Source organism: Herpailurus yagouaroundi, unplaced genomic scaffold (assembly GCF_014898765.1).
Source record: "Herpailurus yagouaroundi ecotype Mexico unplaced genomic scaffold, PumYag 139, whole genome shotgun sequence".
In the NCBI taxonomy this organism is placed as follows: Eukaryota; Metazoa; Chordata; class Mammalia; order Carnivora; family Felidae; genus Herpailurus; species Herpailurus yagouaroundi.
The window spans coordinates 75,819,649-75,841,521 of NW_024412394.1; the positions used below are offsets into that span (position 1 = coordinate 75,819,649).

The 21,873-nt window shown below is 36.4% G+C and overlaps 1 protein-coding gene across 6 annotated transcripts in view; it reads right to left on the minus strand.

Annotated features, from left to right (window-relative positions):
* Positions 1-21,873, minus strand: part of CEP85L (centrosomal protein 85L) — a 209,297-nt gene that overhangs the window by 107,445 nt on the left and 79,979 nt on the right. For all 6 annotated transcript variants that reach the window (XR_005790009.1, XM_040474488.1, XM_040474490.1 and 3 more), the window contains one exon: positions 4,447-5,234. Coding sequence is in view for 5 of the 6 variants with exons in the window: in XM_040474486.1 (XP_040330420.1) it covers positions 4,447-5,234 (788 nt within the window). In the remaining variant the exon portion in view is untranslated. The remainder of the gene's footprint in view (positions 1-4,446; positions 5,235-21,873) is intronic.

A 21,873-nucleotide genomic window follows, 5' to 3' on the forward strand; every position in this document is an offset into this window, starting at 1 on the left:
ATCAGCACAGAGCCCACTTGCGATCCTGTCTCTCTCTTTCTGCCCCTCGCTGACTCGAGCTCTCTCTGTCAAAATAAATAAATAACTAAATAAACATTTAACAAAAGGGGGTGCCTGGGTGGCTCAGTCAGTTGAGCATCCAACTTCGGCTCAGGTCATGATCTCACAGCTTTTGAGTTCAAGCCCCATGTCGGGCTCTGTGCTGACAGCTCAGAGCCTGGAGCCTGCTTCGTATTCTGTGTCTCGCTCTCTCTCTGCCCCTAACCCACTCACATTCTGTCTCTGTCTTTCTCAAAAATAACCATTAAAAAATAATAATAAAAAAATAAAATAAATAAAACTTTTTCAATCTCTTATCATGTTAAACAAAAACCAAGTCATTTCACTTTAAGTCATTTGATCAAATTTTTATTTACATTTTTGATTTATATAAATTTTCCAGAAAAAATGTTGAAATCATTAGGTGTCAATATCTTGGCTGATCAAGCCCCTGCATGATTTAATTAGGAAGAAAATCCTATCTTCCTCTTTTTAATAATTGCAACCCAGAACTTAGAAACATCCTAGGGAATATAAGAGAAAAAAAGAATAAACAACTTTGTCCATAAAGAGTCCATTTCTTCACTACTACCTGAGAGACGCACTGTGAGCTTATAGGAACCCAATGGATACTGTTTTATACAGAGGTATACAATTTCCATTCCCATCCCATTCCCCTGCTCCCCACAGAAGAAATACAAGAGGGACATAGTAAGGGATACATTCTCTCCAAAGAGAAGACAAGACTTTGTTGTTTGTTTTTCTCTCTATCATAGTCCTTGTAGGGTCAGAGAGATTTGGGGAAGGGTGACAGGAGAGGGACAACATAGTACAGAGAAAAGACCCAAAGACAGTTTGCACATGGAGGTGTATATATATTCTAACTACCTCAAGGCACAGATGGCTTCTCTTCCTTCACAAAGGAAAACGTTTCAGAGTACTATACTACCTGCACTCTGATTTAGCAGGAAATCACGGGAAGCAAGGAACAGCATGAACATTAGACTGGGAGGCTAAGTCAATGATTATCCCTAAGAAGAGCAAAACTTCCGCATTACAATAGTAACGTTTTGAGGGACAAAAGCAGTGGAAAAAAAACCTGTTAAGATCAAATGAGATAAGCTAAAGTTCTATATAAATGTATGGTGGTATTAGATTATGACTCTCAGCCAAATTCCTTTCCATTGTTGTAAAAAGACGGTTTTTTCATGGTGAGAGTTTAGCAGTTGTGCTTGCAAATCATACACATTCTCCCAATTTATCAGATGGGCCAATCCTCATTACGGCTCTTCCCTTTATATAAAAATTAGACTAAAAGGAAGTCAAATTTTTTTAAGTCTTTTAAGAAACAATTAAGATGAGAACTTTCATAATAAAGGCAGCACTTGGAGGCTCCAAGGAGAAGGCACTGAAGACTTCTTCTGTAATAGTCCAAGAAGGGAATAAGAGAAGTGATCATTTAAACATAGCAACTGAAGTGTCTTAAGTGTTTTTTACCTGGTTTCATCTTTCTACTACAAAACGTAAGAGCACTACAAAGAAACCATCCCAAATATGGTTAATCAAAAGGCAGGACATTCCAGGGCGTGTGCAACTTTTGTCCCTTTGTAGCCTGCTTCCTCTACATGTACTAGGGAGAAGATTTAAAAAGAAGTCTGGCTCTACAGTGCACATCCAAGCTCCCTAGCCTCTCTGCACTGCTTCAAGATTGGGAAAAACCTAGTTTACAGCAGAGGTTTCTCTAGGCAGAATGAGTGAATTAGGACTTACTTCTTTCAATTCAATTCATCCAATTTTCTCAGTTACCTTTCTATCATACCTACTAAGTTAGGTTATCACAACCTACTAAAGGTTCAGCACCCTGTGAACTACTACAATTCTGTGCAAAAATACCCGCTGGAAAAGTATATGCCTGATCCCTGTTCTCCTATAATCACAAAGCAGTTGAGAACTAAAATATAACAGGGGCGCCTGGGTGGCTCAGTCAGTTAAGCATCTGACTTCAGCTAAGATCATGATTTCGGGGTTCATGAGCTCAGCCCCCGAGTTAGGCTCTGTGCTGACAGCTCAGAGCCTGGAGCCTGCTTCAGATTCTGTGTCTCCCTCTCTCTGCCCCTCCCAGTCATGTTCTCTGTGTGTGTGTATGTCTCTCTCAAAAATAAAATTAAAAAACTTTTTAATTAAAAAATAAAATAGAATAGTCTTTTAAAAATTACATTTCCTATCTTTCATTCACTTGAACTGATAAATTACAAGTCTAGTTAAGTTGCTCTTTTCTGATTTGTAGTTCAGACATCATAATAATGCTTGTTTGGTTATGTAATTTGAATATACATAATCAAGACTATAAGCAGTCTTGCCCAAAACAAGAGTAAGGAAGGCACAAGGGACGTGTTAAGGATTCTCTTGTGAATGTAGCACAACAGGGTGTGTGTACGTTTTGGGACTATACTCAGATTTGTGAGGTTTCTAGATAAGTGATCTCCTTATCCTTCCATAGAATATATTCCTTTAATCTTTATTATTTTTTATTAGTAGCAGTAATGAATAGTAATTTTAAATGTTTTCTCTAAGGGAAAGTTTGTAATTTCTGACAGAATTAATTTCAGAAAATTACTGTTTCAGTAATACTGTTTCAGAAAATACTGTTAATAAAAAATGGATGATAGAATTTACAGAAAATTCTACAGATAATTGCTTTCCCAGTTAAAATGAGCTGTGGAAATTATCTTGGAATAGAAAACATTTCCAGATCAAAAAAAAATGTACACATTTACATGTTACTTTAGGGGATACACACCCATTTTATTTATATGTGATATTTTATAAAGTGCTTTCCTCAAACTGATTAATAAATCTTGATACCCAACTTAATCTTTTTAAAATAAGCACGCCTCTATTTTATAAACCTAATAGATTTCAAACACCACCAAAACTTTATAAATAACTTTACTTCCACTTTCTCATTTCATAGAAGAAGAATTGAGAAGACATGCACATGGCCAACATATACATGAAAAGGTACTCAACATCACTATCAGCAAAATGCATATCAAAGCCACAATGAGGTTATCACCTCACACCTGTGAGAACAGCGATCAAAAAGACAAGAGATAATAAGTGTTGGTGAAGATATGGAGAGAAAAGAACCCTTGTGTAGTGTTGGTGGGAATGTAAATTTATGCAGCCACTATGGGAAACAGTGTGGGTGGTTCCTCAAAAAATGAAAACTTAAAAAATTCTCCTTCTGGGTATTTATCTGAAAGAAATGGAAACACTAACTCCCCAAAATATATGCACTCCTATGTCCACTACAGCTCTAATTACAACAGCCAAGACATGAAAGCAACCTTAAGTGCTCACTGATGATTGACTGGATAAACAAAATGTGGTACATATACAACACAATATTATTCAGTCATTAAAAAAAAAATTGAATCTTGCCATTTGTGACATGAATGTACCTTAAGGGCATTATGCTAAGTGAATTACGTCAAAGACAAATACCATATGATCTTTTACATGTAGAACCTTAAAAAAAAAAAAAATCACAGATATAGAGAACTGACTGGTGGTTGCCATGGGCGGGGTGAGCAAAATAGGTGAAGGGAATCAAAAGACAAACTTCCAGCTATAAAATACATAAGTCATGAGGATGTGACTTGTACAGCATCATATATACCATGATGACTATAATTAATAATATAGTATTATATATTTGCAAGTTGCTAAGAGAAAATCTTACAAGTTCTCACAAGGGGAAAAAAAATGGAAACTATGCATAGTGAGGGACGTTAACCAGACTTAAATTTATTGTGGTGATAAGGTCACAAAACATACATAGCAGATCATTATGATGTAGAATTGACACTAATGTAATGTTATATGTCAATTATATCTCAAGAAAAAAAAAAGAAGGGAAAAGAAACTAAGACCCAAAGAAATGAAGTATTAAATGACAGGTAGAAAATCATCCAGGTTCTGAATTTGATAGAACCAGAAATAAAATCCAAGACCTCATACTCCAGAATTATTGTTTTTCCAATTATACTGTGCCAGTCCCCATATCTGTTTCAAGTTTCTTTAAATTACGTATATTTTTCTTTATTTTTATGCCCACTTAACAAATGAGAAGGAAAGTGAAAACTAAGTTAGGTACAAGATTTTAAATTTTCCATGTTAATCAGCCTCAAGTCTTTGTTTAACTTTTGTTTATCCAAACAATACTTTGGGAGTTTATACCTTTTATAAACTTGTAGCAACTTTTATAAACTTAGTAACTTGTAGGAAAGAGGAAAAACAAAACCATCTGTGTCTGTGGACACACTGTCATACGCTTACTGCAAGTGTGCTACTGTACTCGTAACATCCACTGGAGGGAAGCAAACACTAGACTTTGAGCCATACCTGCACTGGTGTTTCATTTTCTTGTCGAAACTCTTCAATTTGCTGCTGTTGCCAAGGAGCTAAACTGTAAGAGTCCTCTGTAGTTCTATTTTCCAATGGGTTTGTCCGCAACTGCTCTGTAAGCCACATCTGTGTCCTCACAGAAGGTTGAATGGGGACTCCACCTACTGCCTGTTGACCAAGCAGTAAGTATTTCGGAGGTTCAAAAGCCTCTGCATTTGTCATAATGGGCTTGCTTTCAGGTAAGGCACTGTATGTCATGTCTAAGGTCTGTCTCCTAAGGGTGGAGGAGGAAGCTCTAAAGTCGTCTTTGCTACAGCTCTCAAATTTATATTTGCAGTCCAGAGTTGACGATCGTTTTTTATTTATTTCCTTGTCTTCTAGTTTAAGCATCTCCATACTATCATGTAAGCAGCTAGGCCCAATTGTTCTTAGTTGCGAGGTTAAAACCTTGCCTCTCCCTGTCTTTTCCAAACCACTCCTTGACTCTTCAGTGTGTACAATGCCACCCTGGCTGAAGTTATCCGGGGCAGTGAGTTTGGATAAAGATGACCATTTCCGGAGGGGCCGGAAGTCCTTCATGTCTAGTGAAGAGTCCTGTTCTCCCCTACTGTGGTTTCCCAATGCTTGCATGAGGCTAGTACTCCATTTTGAGCCATCTGACGTCAATGATTCCCTGTGTTTGGAAACTGTAGCGCTGGAGTTAGACGGCATGACATGGGCAGTAGGAAGAGTAACCAACGACCGACTAGGCTTAAAAGATAATGTGCCACTTGAAGTTGAATGATCTGGAAAGAGAAAAGAATGTCAAATTAGTTATAATTAATGGGGGTGGGGGGGAAGGGTCTAAATGTGAAATGCCAAAACAAATATCTGAATATGGTTTCCCAGCACAAGTTTTTCAGAGATACTTTATCAAAATGAGTTTATTATCATTATGTTTACCTGAAATAAACCAAACATACTTTCAAATATTATTTTCTAAAAATGGATACACAATGGAATATATGCCCATTTACTATCTACTTACAGATGACAAAGGACTAGAAAACAGGTTTATAGTCACCTTATTTAATTATTTTTACTTTTTGGGGCGCCTGGGTGGCGCAGTCGGTTGAGCGTCCGACTTCAGCCAGGTCACGATCTCGCGCTCCGTGAGTTCGAGCCCTGCGTCAGGCTCTGGGCTGATGGCTCGGAGCCTGGAGCCTGTTTCCGATTCTGTGTCTCCCTCTCTCTCTGCCCCTCCCCCGTTCATGCTCTGTCTCTCTCTGTCCCAAAAATAAATAAACGTTGAAAAAAATAATAATAATTATTTTTACTTTTTTAAAAGAAAAATCCATCTCCTCACTGAGAGGTCTTATTCATCATCCAGCCCAGAAATAACTTTACCAGAAAATGTATTTTTCATGGTCTTTCCTGAACTGTGGAAATCTATGCCACACTTAAACATTTTAGCACCTGCCCAAACTCTAATTCAAATCAGAAATACGGGTAGGGTGCCTGAGTGGCTTAGTGGGTTAAACGTCCAACTCCTGATTTCGGCTGAGATCATGATTTTGCACTTCATGAGTTCAAGCCCCACACCGGCCTCTGCACTAAAGGCTGGGAGTCTGCTTGGGATTCTCTTTCTTTCCTCCTCCTCCCCCCTCCACTCACATACACTGGCTCTCTCTCTCTCCCTCCCTCAAAATAAATAAACAGTGGAACATAATCAGAAAGCATTCCAGCAATATATTTGTGGATACAGAGTAATTCCTCCATTCCTAGTCTCCCTTAAATGGCATCATCAATGGTATGAGTCCCAAGCTAGAACTCCTGGAGTCTACTTTAGATGGCTATCTTTCTCTGCACATTCACTAAATCCCTAAGTTGTAAGCCTTCACTTCCAAAATGATTACACAGCTATTGCCTTAGGTCAAGCCTTCCTGTGTTATTGTTCTACACACAGTAACAGTTTTAGAGGCTCCATGGAAACCCAAAGCACAAATAAAGACCTCTATATTCCATGAACTTACCATCAAGTTCCAAATTATCATCAAATGTGCCAACTTAAAATTAAAGATTATAAATTTTACCAGAGGAAGTTTCGAAATAGGATAGCAATTGAAAGTATGAAGGGAGAAGAGATGAGTAGTAAAAGGCAACCTTCAGAGTTTATTCTATATTTTCCATATTGTTTGGTACATTAGAGTATATTTACTATTACTTGTTAGCACTGATATTGTTTTAAAGAAATAAAATAATGCAAAAAGAAATGATGAAAAGGTCATAAGAAAATTCACATTAGAAAGAGCTAGGCAGGGGCGCCTGGGTGGTGCAGTCGGTTAAGCGTCCGACTTCAGCCAGGTCACGATCTCGCGGTCCGTGAGTTCGAGCCCCGCGTCGGTCTCTGGGCTGATGGCTCAGAGCCTGGAGCCCGTTTCCGATTCTGTGTCTCCCTCTCTCTCTGCCCCTCCCCTGTTCATGCTCTGTCTCTCTCTGTCCCAAAAATAAATAAACGTTGAAAAAAAAATTAAAAAAAAAAAAAAAGAAAGAGCTAGGCAGACTAATTCAAACAATGAAATTCCAGTAGGTCTTTACACAGAATTTCTTCACTTGGAGATAAAGAAGAAAAAATATTACAGATGGGAGAATACAAGCAAAAGTATTATAGTGAACACTTATTTAACATGTTCAAGCTTTTCATCAGCTTCTGCAGAACCTTTTTATACTCATGAAAATTGCCACATTATTATAAGTCTAATCACACGAAATTAATTTTAGATCTCAAATTCCCAACATATTCTGCAACTATGATGCAGACATTAGAAGCACCAGCACAAGATTTCAGTTTGGAAGGGAGTCACTTAGAAAACAGGCTCCAGATGGACCCACCATTTTTGGCTGGCATAGGCAACAGCAGAGGCATCGGCCTTCCACAATGGGAGCACCACCCCAGAAGGGCAGCAACTGGGCAGCACTGGTGCTTGGTGGGGCTAGAGAAGTGACAGTTCTCAGAAATGATTTGAGGCATATTACCTGTAAGTTTCACCTGAAGCCTGGTTCTCCAGCCTTCCGCCAAAATTCTATGAGGTACCAAACACCCTTAAATAAATTCTTCATCTTCTCAATCAGGTCAGCAAGCTTCTTTTGCTGATTAAGAACACTAACTGATCAGAGTATAAAGCCAGAAGAATGTAATTCCCGAAGTAAATAACAAATTATCCCATCTGTCTGCTGTATGCAGTGTCAAGAAAAGTTGCTCAAAGGAGAAAATTAACATTTAGCGTTAAGTATATTGCTCAAGATCACATAGTAAGGAGGGTCTTTCAGATACTGCAAACCTGTATCTAATACCAGTGGCTGAACACTAGGGTGGCAGGGGTAGACTTCAGTCCTGCCCCCCATACCCAATCTCCCATCAACTCCAATACACAATGTTAAGAAAGAAAAATCTTTTGTTTGTTATGCAAACCTCGTTTCAGATAAATGTACTTGATTCCCTCACTCCCTTTCCAACCAGTCTGACACATCTTAGGTCATACCTATACAGAAATTCTAGAAATGGCAATGCTTTGGATTATGTCCTATTGCATGCAAACAAAATAAAGTGCCATGGAAATCTGAACTTGAACCATTAGATTCAAAGACTAGTATACTACACATTGCATCACAGCCAGTAAACTAAATTTTTTAAACAGAAAAAAAAAAAATTGCTCAATTCCTGAAAGGTAAAGGTGAAACAGTTATGTAAGTCTTCAAATGCCCAGGTAAGGAAAGAGGCTGGCCTTCATTAAGCAAGAAATGTGATACCACTGAAAGTTTCCAAAGGAGTAACATGATCAACACCATACTTAAAATGATTATTCCAATAACACTGTTGAGGATTAAAGCAAAATGATTAGCCACATGAAGATTAACAGATTATTATGGTAATCAATAGAAAAAAGGAAGGGAATATGCTACTAAAGGTCAGTTCTAAATAGAAATAGGACAAACGTCACTAAAAGCCTATGAAATATCTGTATTAATACATTATAGTATTAAATCTGTTTACCAACTATATAATTATGTGTATAGATACATAAACACACACGTTTGTGTCACTATTCCTAAACGAGTATTTGTATTAAAATCATTAAATATCTTTATTTTTTTAAGCTTATTAATTTTTGAGAGAGAGGGAGGAAAAAGGCATGAGCAGGGAGGGGCAGAAACAGAATCTCAAGTAGGCTCCAGGCTGTCAGCACAGAGTCTGAAGTGAGGCTTCCGGGGCTCAATGTTATGAACCATGAGATCTATGACCTGAGCCAAAATCAAGAATCCAATGCTTAACTAACTGAGCCACCCAGGTGTCCTGAATATCTTTAAAACTAAAAAAAAAATTTTTTTTTATTTTCAGTTATTTACATTGAAAAAACTTAGTAAGTAAAGATAAAGTATAAGGTTAAATGTAACAGTTTTAAAACTAGTCTTTTTAGATTCAAATCCTGGCTCTCCCACTCAGTCACATGTGTTCAAACAACTTACTTAACCTCCTTGCATCACAGTCACCTCATCCATAAAGTAGACATGACAACAGTGAAGATTAAAAGAAAAAATTGCACAGAAAGGACTCGGAAGAATTCCCGGTACAAAGCAAAATATTAATTATTATCACATCACTGAAATAGCTAAGTAAACATTATTCCATCATATAACAGACAAAAGAGTAAATATCCATACTATACAAGGAACTCCAATAAATTAAAACAAAACAAAACCTAACAAACCAATTTTAAAACAAGCAAATTAGAAAGCAAATCACAAGAAATAAAAATAAATAATACATGTTAAAAAAAAACCCAGATGTTCAAACTCATTAATAGTTAAAGTGTGTTCCCTATCCTATTCATAAAATTATTAAAGGCTATAATATCCTACAATAATGGAATCATAAATTGCTATAGCATTTGAGAAAAGAGGGGCAATCTGTCTATACATATCAATATTTAAAATATGCCAGCATATAAGTGAATGTATATAAATATGTATCTATTTATGAGCAGAGAAATGGTATGAAAGAATACACCCCAAACTTAACAAAGGTACACCCTTCATCATGGAAAGAGGACATACAATGTCTTATTTTAATTTCTTTTCAAGGAGCATAACTTGACCATTTGGTCAAACTATTGCAAAGATGTTTTGGTTTGTGACCTCAAAGAGTTTAAAATATCTCAAATAACACTGTTACTTAAGTATGAATAATGTATCAGGTGACTGTCTCACTTTCCATGTCACAGCTGAAACCTCTGAGACCAGAGATCACTGCCTTGGCTGTTACTTATATCTGATAATGTGCTACTTTTCTGTCTTCCTGTGCTAGCTCAGTATTTCCCAACTGCATAGAAAATCAACAACTGGTGATAAAAACAAATTCCATATCAGACTAGCATTTACTCCTACAAATCTGAAAAAAATTGATATATACTATTCAAATATTACACAGAGGATAGAATTTATTCCTAAAAGTCACTTATCTGAAGTTCTCAAACTTTAACACACTAAAAGTTACCTGAGATCTCTGAAGCCCTATTCTAAGAGATCCTGATTCAGTTAAGGTAGAGAGGGGACCAGGAAATATTACTGCTCAGTAAGTGATTCTCTGTTCTATTCACTACAACATCATTCCATCTGGGTCTGATTCCAGTTCTGAAGCCTTCAAAGCTTAAATATCCCAACCTCAACCATCACCAGTATCTGAGTTCTAGTGTAAAAACTTACTGACTGTGACTTTCAGAATTCAGTACTGCCAAAACTAAGGATTAATTAAAGCTTAATCTGTTAACACACATATGCACATACATACACATGCACATACAACATGAAATAATAAAGAAAAAAATAACAATTTGATAGTATGAATATCTAGAAAAGGGACCATTATTTCTCAGAAAGGAGTCCAGAAAAATATTAATTTTAACACCTTAAAAATGTTATTTTGCCCTAATGAAACACAGGCAATTAGGGGTAGACAAAATACAATTCCTCATGTGCTTTATTATACTATCTAATTGTAGACACAAATCTCAAATGCAAGTTATTACAATGGCGTCTGGGCCACATCTAAGTCACCACAATGAAATCTGAAACCAGCAGAGTGTAGTCCTTTTAAAAGCCAGAGGACTGGGTCTATAGCATTCACAGAGAGCATAGTACAGCTAATGGTTTCAGACAGATTTCAGCTTGCAAGGGAAAAATATAAGAGGACTTCACTATAACCCGACAAGACAAGTGAATAATATTTAAGATAACGTATTCTGAATTCTAAACAAAATCTCAACCTTCTGTTTCACTGTCATGTTATTGTTACCTGGAAATAGATGAATACATTGATTCTATCTCCTCTTGTATATAGAGATAGTCTCTCTCTGCCCTATCCTTTTTAAAGTTAAAAGGAAATGAATTCAAAAAAGACCACACCCTCCAGACCTATATTACAACAATAAATCACAAGTCTTCATAATTAAAAATTAATCAGGAAACTATATAACCCCATATCAAAATATTTTTATTTAACATAACTATTCTAACAAATTTTTAAATAAAAATTTTAACTCTAACCCAAAGGCAATAATTAAGTTTCATATGCCACCATGATACTTTTTTCCCTTCCTGCTAATGCCTTAATCATATCATACCAGAAAAAAACACATTTTTATGCCACATGTAACCATATCCTTTTAAAACAAATGAACATTTCTAAGCATTCCCTATATTTATATAAATATTTAAAAATATTCTAAACTGCATTCTGGTAGGAAAAGACCTATAGAAAGAAACTCAACAATAATTAAACCGAAGAATCTCCTAGGAATGAACCCTGTACAAGGAACTGTACGAGGTAGAAAAGACAATGAAAATACATTATTCACAAAAAGATGAATATAGCCCTTCCCCTCAGGGTTCATATTTTACCATTACATACACAACTGCAAGCCAAGACTAAAGTTTATCAGAAGGAAACTACAAAACAGCAGACAATGAGATGTGAGCCAGAGAGAAAAGGCAGACTATTCATAAAAGAACTCTCAAGATGACTGCTCTTGAGCAATAATGCTCAACAGCAATAATGGAATCTACAACACAGTGAAGTATTACCTTCAAAGGGTTAATAGTAAGTAACTGGCACCCAAGAATTGTTTGGAAAGGCAAGCTATCTTTCAAGAATGAGGTCAAAATATATTTTCAGCTAACAAAAATGGAGCTTATCATCAACAGACTCACCGGAAGAGCTACTAAGATTCCTTTAGTTTCTTTCACATAGAAAACAAATGACCCCTGAATTATAAATAAATAAATAAATAAATAAATAAATAAATAAATAAATAAAGGGCACCTGGGTGAAGTAGGTTAAGGGTCTGACTTTGGCTCAGGCCATGGTCTCTCAGTTTGTGACTTCAAGCCTTGCATCAGACTGTCTGCTGTCTGCTGTTAGCACAGAGCCTGCTTCAGATCCTCTGCCTCCCTCTCTCTCAGCCTGTCCCCTGCTCACACTCGCTCTCTCTCTCTCTCTAAAATAAACATTAAAAAAATTAAAAAATAAATAAAAATAAAAAGGTCTTCTAAGTAAACACAAATCTAAAAAATGAAGGACAATTACATAAAACAATAAAATCAGTTGGGCTAAAAAAGATAGAATCAAAATATTTGGCAACTGTGACATACAACTCAAAACAGGGGTAGATCAGTATTCCCATGTTTTAAGGTCCTTATATTTATGAGAGGAAGACAAAGCTTCTAATCACCATTCTAGACAGTCAAGTTAAGGGTTGCATATTGTAACGTCTACATTAACAACTAAAGAATAGGTAGACTTGGTACAACTGTAAAGCTAAAGTTGAACCCCTACCTTGTACAATCCATAAGTATTAACTCAAAATGAATCATAAGCCTAAATGCAACAGCTAAAACTATTCAACTCTTAGAAGCAATCATAGGTGTAAATCTTCATGATGTTCAGTCAGACAGTGGTTTTTTGTTTTTTTTTTTACATACAATACGAAAAGCCCAAGCAACAAAAAAAGTAAAGATAAACTGGATTTGATCAAAATTTTTAAAACTTGCTGTCAATGAGACTAACAAGAATGCAAAAAGACTACCCACAAAATGGGAGAGAATTTTTGCAAATCATTTATCTCATAGGGACTTGTATCTAGATTATATTAAAAACTCTTACAGCTCCATAAAAACACAAATGACCCAATTTAAGAATGGGTGCAGATTTAGACAGACATTTCTCCAAAGAAGATATACAAACTGACTTATTGAAAGCATATGAAAAGATGCTGGACATCATGTAGTCATCAGGGAACTGCAAGTCAAAACCACAATGAGATACCACTTCATACCCACTAGAATAGCTACCATCAAAATGCCATATTAATAAGTGTTGGCAAGGATGTGGAGAAACTGGAACCTTCATACAACACGGTGGGAATGAAAAAAGGCCCCACTGCTTAGGAAACAGTCTGGCAGTTCCTCCAAAAGTTAAACACAGAGTTACCATATTACCCAGCAATTCCAATCCTGGATACATACCCAAAAGAAATGAAAACATGTTCACAGAGACATTATTCTTAATGGCCCAAAGCCAAAATAACCCAAATTGCCATCAACTGATGAAAAGATAAATAAATTGTGGTATTATCCATACAATATATTATATGGCAATAAAAAGAAATGAACTATTAGTATATGCTACAACTTGAATCTTAAAAACATTATGCTTAATGGAAATCAGTCACAAAGGACCATATATTAGATGATCCCATTTATATGACTTGCCCAGTACAAAGATATCTATAGAGACAGAAAGACTGGTGGTTGCTTAGGGAAGATGAAGAGTGATAGCTAATGCATTTCTTTAACAGAGGCTAAAAATGTTCTAAAATTAGATCGTGGAGAATATATTAAAAACCATTAAATTGTATACTGAGTATACATTGTATATATGTGAACTATATGTCAATAAAGCGGAGTTTGTTTTTTTGTTTTTTTGTTTTTTAAGTTTATTTATTTTGAGAGAAAGACAATGAGCAGGGGAGGGGCAGAGAGAGGGGGAGAGAATCCCAAGCAGGCTCCCCACTGTCAGCACAGGGCTCGATCTTGTAAGCTGTGAGATCATGACCTGACATGATCAAGAGTTGGACACTTAACTGACTGAGCCATCCAGGCACCCCAATAATAAAGCTGTTTTCTAAAAACACAGGTAGTGTATAATTCTAATAAACTAGAAGGAAAATGGCATGAAGAAAAAATTCAATCAAAAGAAGACAAGAAAAAATGGAAAAAAACCCGAGGCAAAAAAGCACAAAAGAAAGCATACAATAGTTTAAAAATGCACCAGAATGTAATAGTCATCACAGTAAGTGAAAAGGTACCAAAAAAAAAAAAATTGTTCAAGTAATTTTTTAATCAAAGATAAACCTAAAATATTAAGCCCTCTTTTGGCATTTTGGCATTATGTTATCTGTATCAAGTCTAAAAATAAACACAAAAAAGAATCATATAAAAATAACTGTCAAGAATGTTAGAAAAACTGTATGTCAAGTGTCAGTATCATAAAAATCATGCTTTCCTAAATTTCTTGCTTTTATTTAAGGATAGTGAGAAACTTGTTTCCTTACAGCCAAACGTATGGCTTATACTCTTTTAGTGATTACTTATGATAGCAACAGTATACAATTCTGTGCATAAGCTTTTCTGTGTATATAAAACAAAATGAAAACTGGTTTCAAAAAAAGAGGGTAGAGGGCATTTCTGATCTCCAGCCAGATTATCAGCAACTTAAAGGACAATCTGAGGTACAGCTTAAAGAAGCCAATAACTTAGGGGCACCTGGGTGGCTCAGTCGGTTAACCATCCGACTTCGGCTCAGGTCATGATCTAGCGGTTCGTGAGTTCTAGCCCCATGTCGGGCTCTGTGCTGACAGCTCGGAGCCTTGAGTTTGCTTTGGATTCTGTGTCTCCCTCTCTCTCTCTCTGTCCCTCCCCTGCTCACGCTTTCTCTTTTGAAAATAAACATTAAAAATAATTTTTAAAAAGAGGCCAATAATTCAAAACAAAACTCATTTTAAAAGCTAGTCAGTAAAAACAGCTTCCCTTTTTATATAAAAACTTAATTTTTTTTAAATGCCTTCTAAAATTTCATTCAACTGTACCATTTTCTGGATATCTCACACTAGTTTTAAGATTAAGTCTCACCAGGCAGTTTACCTGAAAAGAGCTAGAAGTTATTTCTCTCCTGTAAAAATTTTCACAAATCAAATTACAACTTAATCTCTTAAATTACAATTATTTTTTACAATGCAAACTTTCTTAGAAACAAAACTTACTATTACAGAACAGACAACAAATTACCCATCTATCCACCTATCTATCCTCTATCTGCAAGTCAGGGGAGATGTGAAATCATTAATCTCCCTAAGCCCACTGCCATGTGAACAGCCTTTCCAGGTCAATAGTACATAGGGTCATCACAGGGAAGTAAAATGAACTTAATTCAGCTCAGCTTGGTCATCAGGCTCAAGCATTCATATTCTACTAGGCCAAGAAACAAAATAATAAAAACTGAGTGAAAAAAATGAATGGATGGATGAATGGATGAATGAGTAACACTGAAGGTAAAAATGAAGTCCATAAAGATACAAAATATACCTCAAGCAAACAATCCTCCTGCAAACCCAGTAGAGCTGTAATGCCATTACATGCCATGTTTAAGAATTTAAAATTCAAATATTTGATTTTAAGAAATAATGTAGATCAACAAGAAAACTAGAGATGGGAAGCAAAGGAAAAGGGTATTTGCATTCTTGCAAAAGAATGTAAATCTAAAGTTATTGTTTGAAGGCTGCCTTGAAATGATTTAATTTCACAAGCAAAAAAAAAATGTTCTGTGCATAACCTCTGACCTACTCCCATATGCAAATGAAGAACTAAAGTCCATAAAGGTTAAATTACTTGACCAAGTACAAATCTCAAAATAGAATGCTGGTCTCCTGTTTCTCAGTCTAGGGTTACCTAGACTATCCTAAATTACACCTCTCAAGGCTTCTTTCCCTCTAGTTTCTCCCTTCTGAGTACAGAGATCTTAAACAGTGGGGTTAGGCAGAGCTCTGAACTTAGGTTTGAAGAATCTCAACTCTGTCACTCGAATAGCTATATAACCCCAGATACATTATTAACCCCCTCTAACTCCTTTTTCACCAGTAAAAAAAAAAGTTAATCATATTTTATCCCAGAAGGACTCTATAATAAAGAATCTTTAAAAATCATGTATAAAGTACAAAACTCCATATTGCAAAAATTTATGGTAGGTATTTTTTTTTTAATTTATATATGAAATTTATTGTCAAATTGGTTTCCATACAACACCCAGTGCTCATCCCAAAAGGTGCCCTCCTCAATACCCATCACCCACCCTCTCCTCCCTCCCACCCCCCATCAACCCTCAGTTTGCTCTCAGTTCTCAACAGTCTCTTATGCTTTGGCTCTCTCCCACTCTAACCTCTTTTTTTTTTTTTTTCCTTCCCCTCCCCCATGGGTTCCTGTTAAGTTTCTCAGGATCCACATAAGAGTGAAACCATATGGTATCTGTCTTTCTCTGTATGGCTTATTTCACTTAGCATCACACTCTCCAGCTCCATCCACGTTGCTACAAAAGGCCATATTTCATTTTTTCTCATTGCCACGTAGTATTCCATAGTGTATATAAACCACAATTTCTTTATCCATTCATCAGTTGATGGACATTTAGGCTCTTTCCATAATTTGGCTATTGTTGAGAGTGCTGCTATGAACATTGGGATACAAGTGCCCCTATGCATCAGTACTCCTGTGTCCCTTGGATAAATTCCTAGCAGTGCTATTGCTGGGTCATAGGGTAGGTCTATTTTTAATTTTCTGAGGAACCTCCACACTGCTTTCCAGAGCGGCTGCACCAATTTGCATTCCCACCAACAGTGCAAGAGGGTTCCTGTTTCTCCACATCCTCTCCAGCATCTATAGTCTGCTGATTTGTTCATTTTAGCCACTCTGACTGGCGTGAGGTGATATCTGAGTGTGGTTTTGATTTGTATTTCCCTGATAAGGAGCGACGCTGAACATCTTTTCATGTGCCTGTTGGCCATCCGGATGTCTTCTTTAGAGAAGTGTCTATTCATGTTTTCTGCCCATTTCTTCACTGGGTTATTTGCTTTTCGGGTGTGGAGTTTGGTGAGCTCTTTATAGATTTTGGATACTAGCCCTTTGTCCGATATGTCATTTGCAAATATCTTTTCCCATTCCGTTGGTTGCCTTTTAGTTTTGTTGGTTGTTTCCTTTGCTGTGCAGAAGCTTTTTATCTTCATAAGGTCCCAGTAATTCACTTTTGCTTTTAATTCCCTTGCCTTTGGGGATGTGTCGAGTAAGAGATTGCTACGGCTGAGGTCAGAGAGGTCTTTTCCTGCTTTCTCCTCTAGGGTTTTGATGGTTTCCTGTCTCACATTCAGGTCCTTTATCCATTTTGAGTTTATTTTTGTGAATGGTGTGAGAAAGTGGTCTAGTGTCAACCTTCTGCATGTTGCTGTCCAGTTCTCCCAGCACCATTTGTTAAAGAGACTGTCTTTTTTCCATTGGATGTTCTTTCCTGCTTTGTCAAAGATGAATTGGCCATACGTTTGTGGGTCTAGTTCTGGGGTTTCTATTCTATTCCATTGGTCTATGTGTCTGTTTTTGTGCCATATGGTAGGTATTTTTATTAATGTTAAAGGCCAACTGACTGACTAATCCACTGTAGAATCTGGAAGCCAAGTTAACTGGAGTAACCATTATTACAGTCCTGAAATTTCCAAAGTTATGAACTGGCAAAAACATAGTATTATCCACCAATGAACTAACTGACCATTAATAAAATAAAACAAATATAACAGATTAAAGAATGACTTAAATATTATTTATTTCACCTAGAAAATAGGTATATAACTGTACCTACCGTATAATTTTTTAATTAATTGAAATAATGTCCACTTCTTATCATCATGTCTTCTACACAGTAAATGCTCAATAAATATTACTATTGTTACAATGAATGGGTTAAGAGGGAGCTGTCAATTTATTAAAAATATTACCAAGGGTGTGGGAATAAGCAGAGAAATAATAGCTGGAAGATTACCATGTGTTATAATTTTTGATTATATAAATTTGGTGCTGTGTACATGTGGGTTTTACCATTTTACTTTCTACTTTGGCAGATATTTGGAATTTTCTGTAAAAAAGGAAAAAAAAACTAACAGCAAGAGAATATTTTACTTTAAAATGAGGTGTTTTAGGGGTGCCTAGGTGGCTCAGTTGGTTGAGCGTCCAACTTTGGCTCAGGTCATGATCTCGCGGTTGACGAGTTCGAGCTCCAAGTCGGGCTCTATGCTGATAGCTCAGAGCCTGGAGCCTGCTTCAGAATCTGTGTCTCCCTCTCTCTCTGCCCCTCCCCCACTCATGCTCACTTGCTTTTTCTCTCTCTCCCTCTCTCTCTCTGACTGAAAAACAAATATAAACATTAAAAAAAATTTTTAAATGAGGTGTTTTAGAGAAAACATTTGGCTAATCTAATAAAACCTAATCACTGTAATAAAATATATAAGCAAAAAGAGCCCTGGGAAATTTTTATGACATCCTCCAAAATTAGTGGCTGCCTAGAGCTGGGGGAATAACAGTGTTCAGGATGATGGCTAAGGAAGGGTGGGGCTTTTTTGGAGATAATGAAAATGTCCCAAAAGTGATACTGGTAATAGATATACAACTCTGAATACACTTAACACCACTGAATTGTACACATGTAGACCCCATGCCCAAAGTGGGGCTTGAACTCACAACTCTGAGCCCAAGAGTTGCATGCTCTACCAACTAAGCCAGCCAAGCATCCCTGAATTGTACCCTTGAAATGGCTGAATTGTAAAGTATATGAATTCCATCTAAATAAAGCAGCTTAAAAAGAATGTACTGTTTTCATCTCCTAAATGTCTCCTGAATAACCTCATTTTCTCCTTTCCCACTCTCTTTTTATGAACAAGTCACCAAGGCTCCTACCTGCAACACAGGTGGTCTCGTTGCATCCAGTTTGGCTCTCTTCTGCTCCATCCCCAGAATCTCTCACCTTCTAGTCACTGACCATGCTGGTCTCTCAGCCTACTCTCCTGCCTTGTGCCCTGCCAGTTCCTACTTAACTTTTTGGGCCTCAGCTTAAACACCACTTCTGCCAGGGGTCCTTCACCTAATCCAGTGGATCTAGGTATACCCCCTACCCTATGTATTTCATCAATCATACTGTTCCTATTTTATGATATTGTTTTCCTGTCTCCTCCTTATGTACACAAGGAACACGGAAAATGTCTGTTTAATCCTAACCCCTAGCACAGCATCTCATACACAGCAGACACTCAATAAATATTAGCTATGTGAATAAATGACTGAACAAGTTCTTACCTTTCAAGGCCTTCATATCTTCATACGATAAAGATAATGCACCAACTGGTAACTTTTCTAATTTTTCTTCCTTTCTGATATATATTCACAGGATGACCTCAAAATTTATATTATTAAACAGTCCTATTATTTCTTATTAAAAACAACTAATGAAGATATGATTAAATTGAAGTCCATTTTTATCAGTCCCTCCTTTTGAAATAAATGAGGTTAATTAGATAAGAAAATTATCTCTAATACAAATTAGCAGTTGGAAATTATCAAAGTAAAAAATTACTTAACTCTATTTGTACCTTTTTTAAATAAAATATATAAATATGCTTGAAAATCAGCCCCAAACAGACTGTTAGAAGCTACATTTAAAAACTCAGGTTTAAGAAGATTAAAAACAACAACAACATCAACAACACCAAAAAACAAAACTGCCTAGAAGCCCTACCTCCCAGGCTTCATCTCATAAGGGAGAGGAAGATTGTCCTGTGGAAGGTGACAAAGCCAGCCTAAGTAAAAAATAAGTTCTTTTATTACCACAGGGTCCTATACTCCCAGTTTCCTCTTATTTCTTTCCCCCTTAATCACTCAACTCCGGCACCACATCTAGGTTATATCTACACAAGTGCTGCACACTTCAAAAACAACTCCCTTTCAAACTAATTTCTACAGTAACAGCAGCTATTTACAGCCTCCAGGTCTCAGCAAGAAAACCTCAGAAGTTGGTGATCTGCCGGTGTGGCCTATGTTACTATTTGGTGGTCTTGAAGATGCATGTATCTTCAGGTCACAGATCTATTTTCCTACCAACCTGAATTGGATACCTCATGAACAAATTACCACACCTAAAAGGTCGTATCACTAATGTTAAATTAGTACCTCAACTTCTTGTTGAACAGAAAAACAAAACAAAACAAACAAAACAAAACAAAACAAAACACCCTCACACTCTTTTTAGCTTTATTTGAAATCTCAAAATACCATGGTGAAAAGCAAATCACGCAATCATAATTTTAGAATATATAGTTCTGTACTAGAGTCCTATTCTGGCTAAGATTCTGATGTAATCCTCTCCCTCCATTTTGATCTTTTTCAATTCTCTGGTTCTTAAAAGACATGAAGTTTTCAATAAATACTTATTAAGTAATTAAGTAAATGAACCTCAAGCAGAGGAGCCAAGATAGCGGAACAGCATGGAAGTTTTTTGTGTCTCACTTTCATGAAATACAGCCAGACCAACACTAAACTATCCTGCCCACCTAGAAAACTGATCTGAGGATTAATAAGTGAATGAACCTCTCTAAAAGCTACAAGTTGGAGAGGGAAAAAAAAGGAAAGCTACTTCTATATATGTAACGGTCATTTATAAAACTGGATATTTGTTATTCATAGAGCATTAATATTCTGTATTCAATTATTCTATATTCATAGAGATTTTAAGTTTTTAAAGAATTAAAATAAAAAAGAATGCAAGTTATTTTTCAGGTGATTCATAGGATACTTTGAGGATTTAACAATGGCCAAAGAGTATTACTTGGAACACCAGTTAAAACCAAACAATAAAGGAAGAGAATGGGATAGGGGTTAGGGGTCCGATTAGACAGTACTATGCAGTTTAAAGTCTGACAATTTACTTCACAGATGTACTGGTTACTTAAAGCAATGTACCATTGAACTGAATAAAATGATTCCATGTACTTTGATCTATACCCAATAAATTAAGTTTACATTTAGCATACAGAGGTATACCTATTCAACCATAATTATATTACAGATAAAGAGAAAGAATTACTGAGGTAAGTAAGAACTCAAAATTTACTATCACAGGTTAAATATCTAAATTATGTAACATAGTTATTATTTTTAAAAAGCAGCCAAATTTTAGAAGCCTGTAGCAAGATTGGCTCTTTCCTCCTAAACACTCCATTTCCAAACAAATATTATATTATCAAAGCGTGGTGCTATCAGACTCTTCTACCCACTCACCTTCACATGGGTGCCTACTGGCCTCACAGCAAACTATGCTCTGAGTCTACAGGGGAATGTTCCTTCCTCCCTCCTAATTGAGTCCAAGTGCCTACATCTCAGACCCAAGAAAGGGGAATTCCAGCAGGAATTATTGACATTATTCCTTTTTCCCCATTTCCCAACTGAACAACAGAACTCTTCAGAATTTCAGGAATTCTCCAATCTACAATCTTCCCTACCTAATCCTTTCCACCCCACCATACTCAACTAACTTTCTCTTTGTTAAAGGAGCTAGGACAATCCCACTGCAGGGAAGCTCTTATCCCTGTCAAAATGATAAAAGGGGTGTGCTCTTGGTACTCCCAGACTGACAGAATGTAATTTATCATAGACATAATGTTGTCAATATAAATTTCTTCACATTAAATACGAAGTGGGGGGCGCCTGGGTGGCGCAGTCGGTTAAGCGTCCGACTTCAGCCAGGTCACGATCTCGCGGTCCGTGAGTTCAAGCCCCGCGTCAGGCTCTGGGCCGATGGCTCAGAGCCTGGAGCCTGGTTCCGATTCTGTGTCTCCCTCTCTCTCTGCCCCTCCCCCGTTCATGCTCTGTCTCTCTCTATCCCAAAAATAAATAAACGTTGAAAAAAAAATTTAAAAAAAAAAATAAATAAATAAATAAATAAATAAATAAATAAATACGAAGTGGGCTTATAGCTGTTTTGAGAAGCCAATGTTGTTTCTACTTGGAAATATATAAACATATACGTTCATAAAATCTTTGGAAGTAAACCATTTACAAATTATACACTGCCAATACCAGTATGCCCAATATGTCCAACAGAAATGTAACATAAAGTGCACTTGTAATTTTAAGTTTTGTAGTAACCACATATGAAAATAGTAAAAAGGTAAAATTAACTTCAAGAATGCCTTTATTTAACCCAACAAATCCAATATTATCATTTCATCATGTGATCAGTATTAAAAA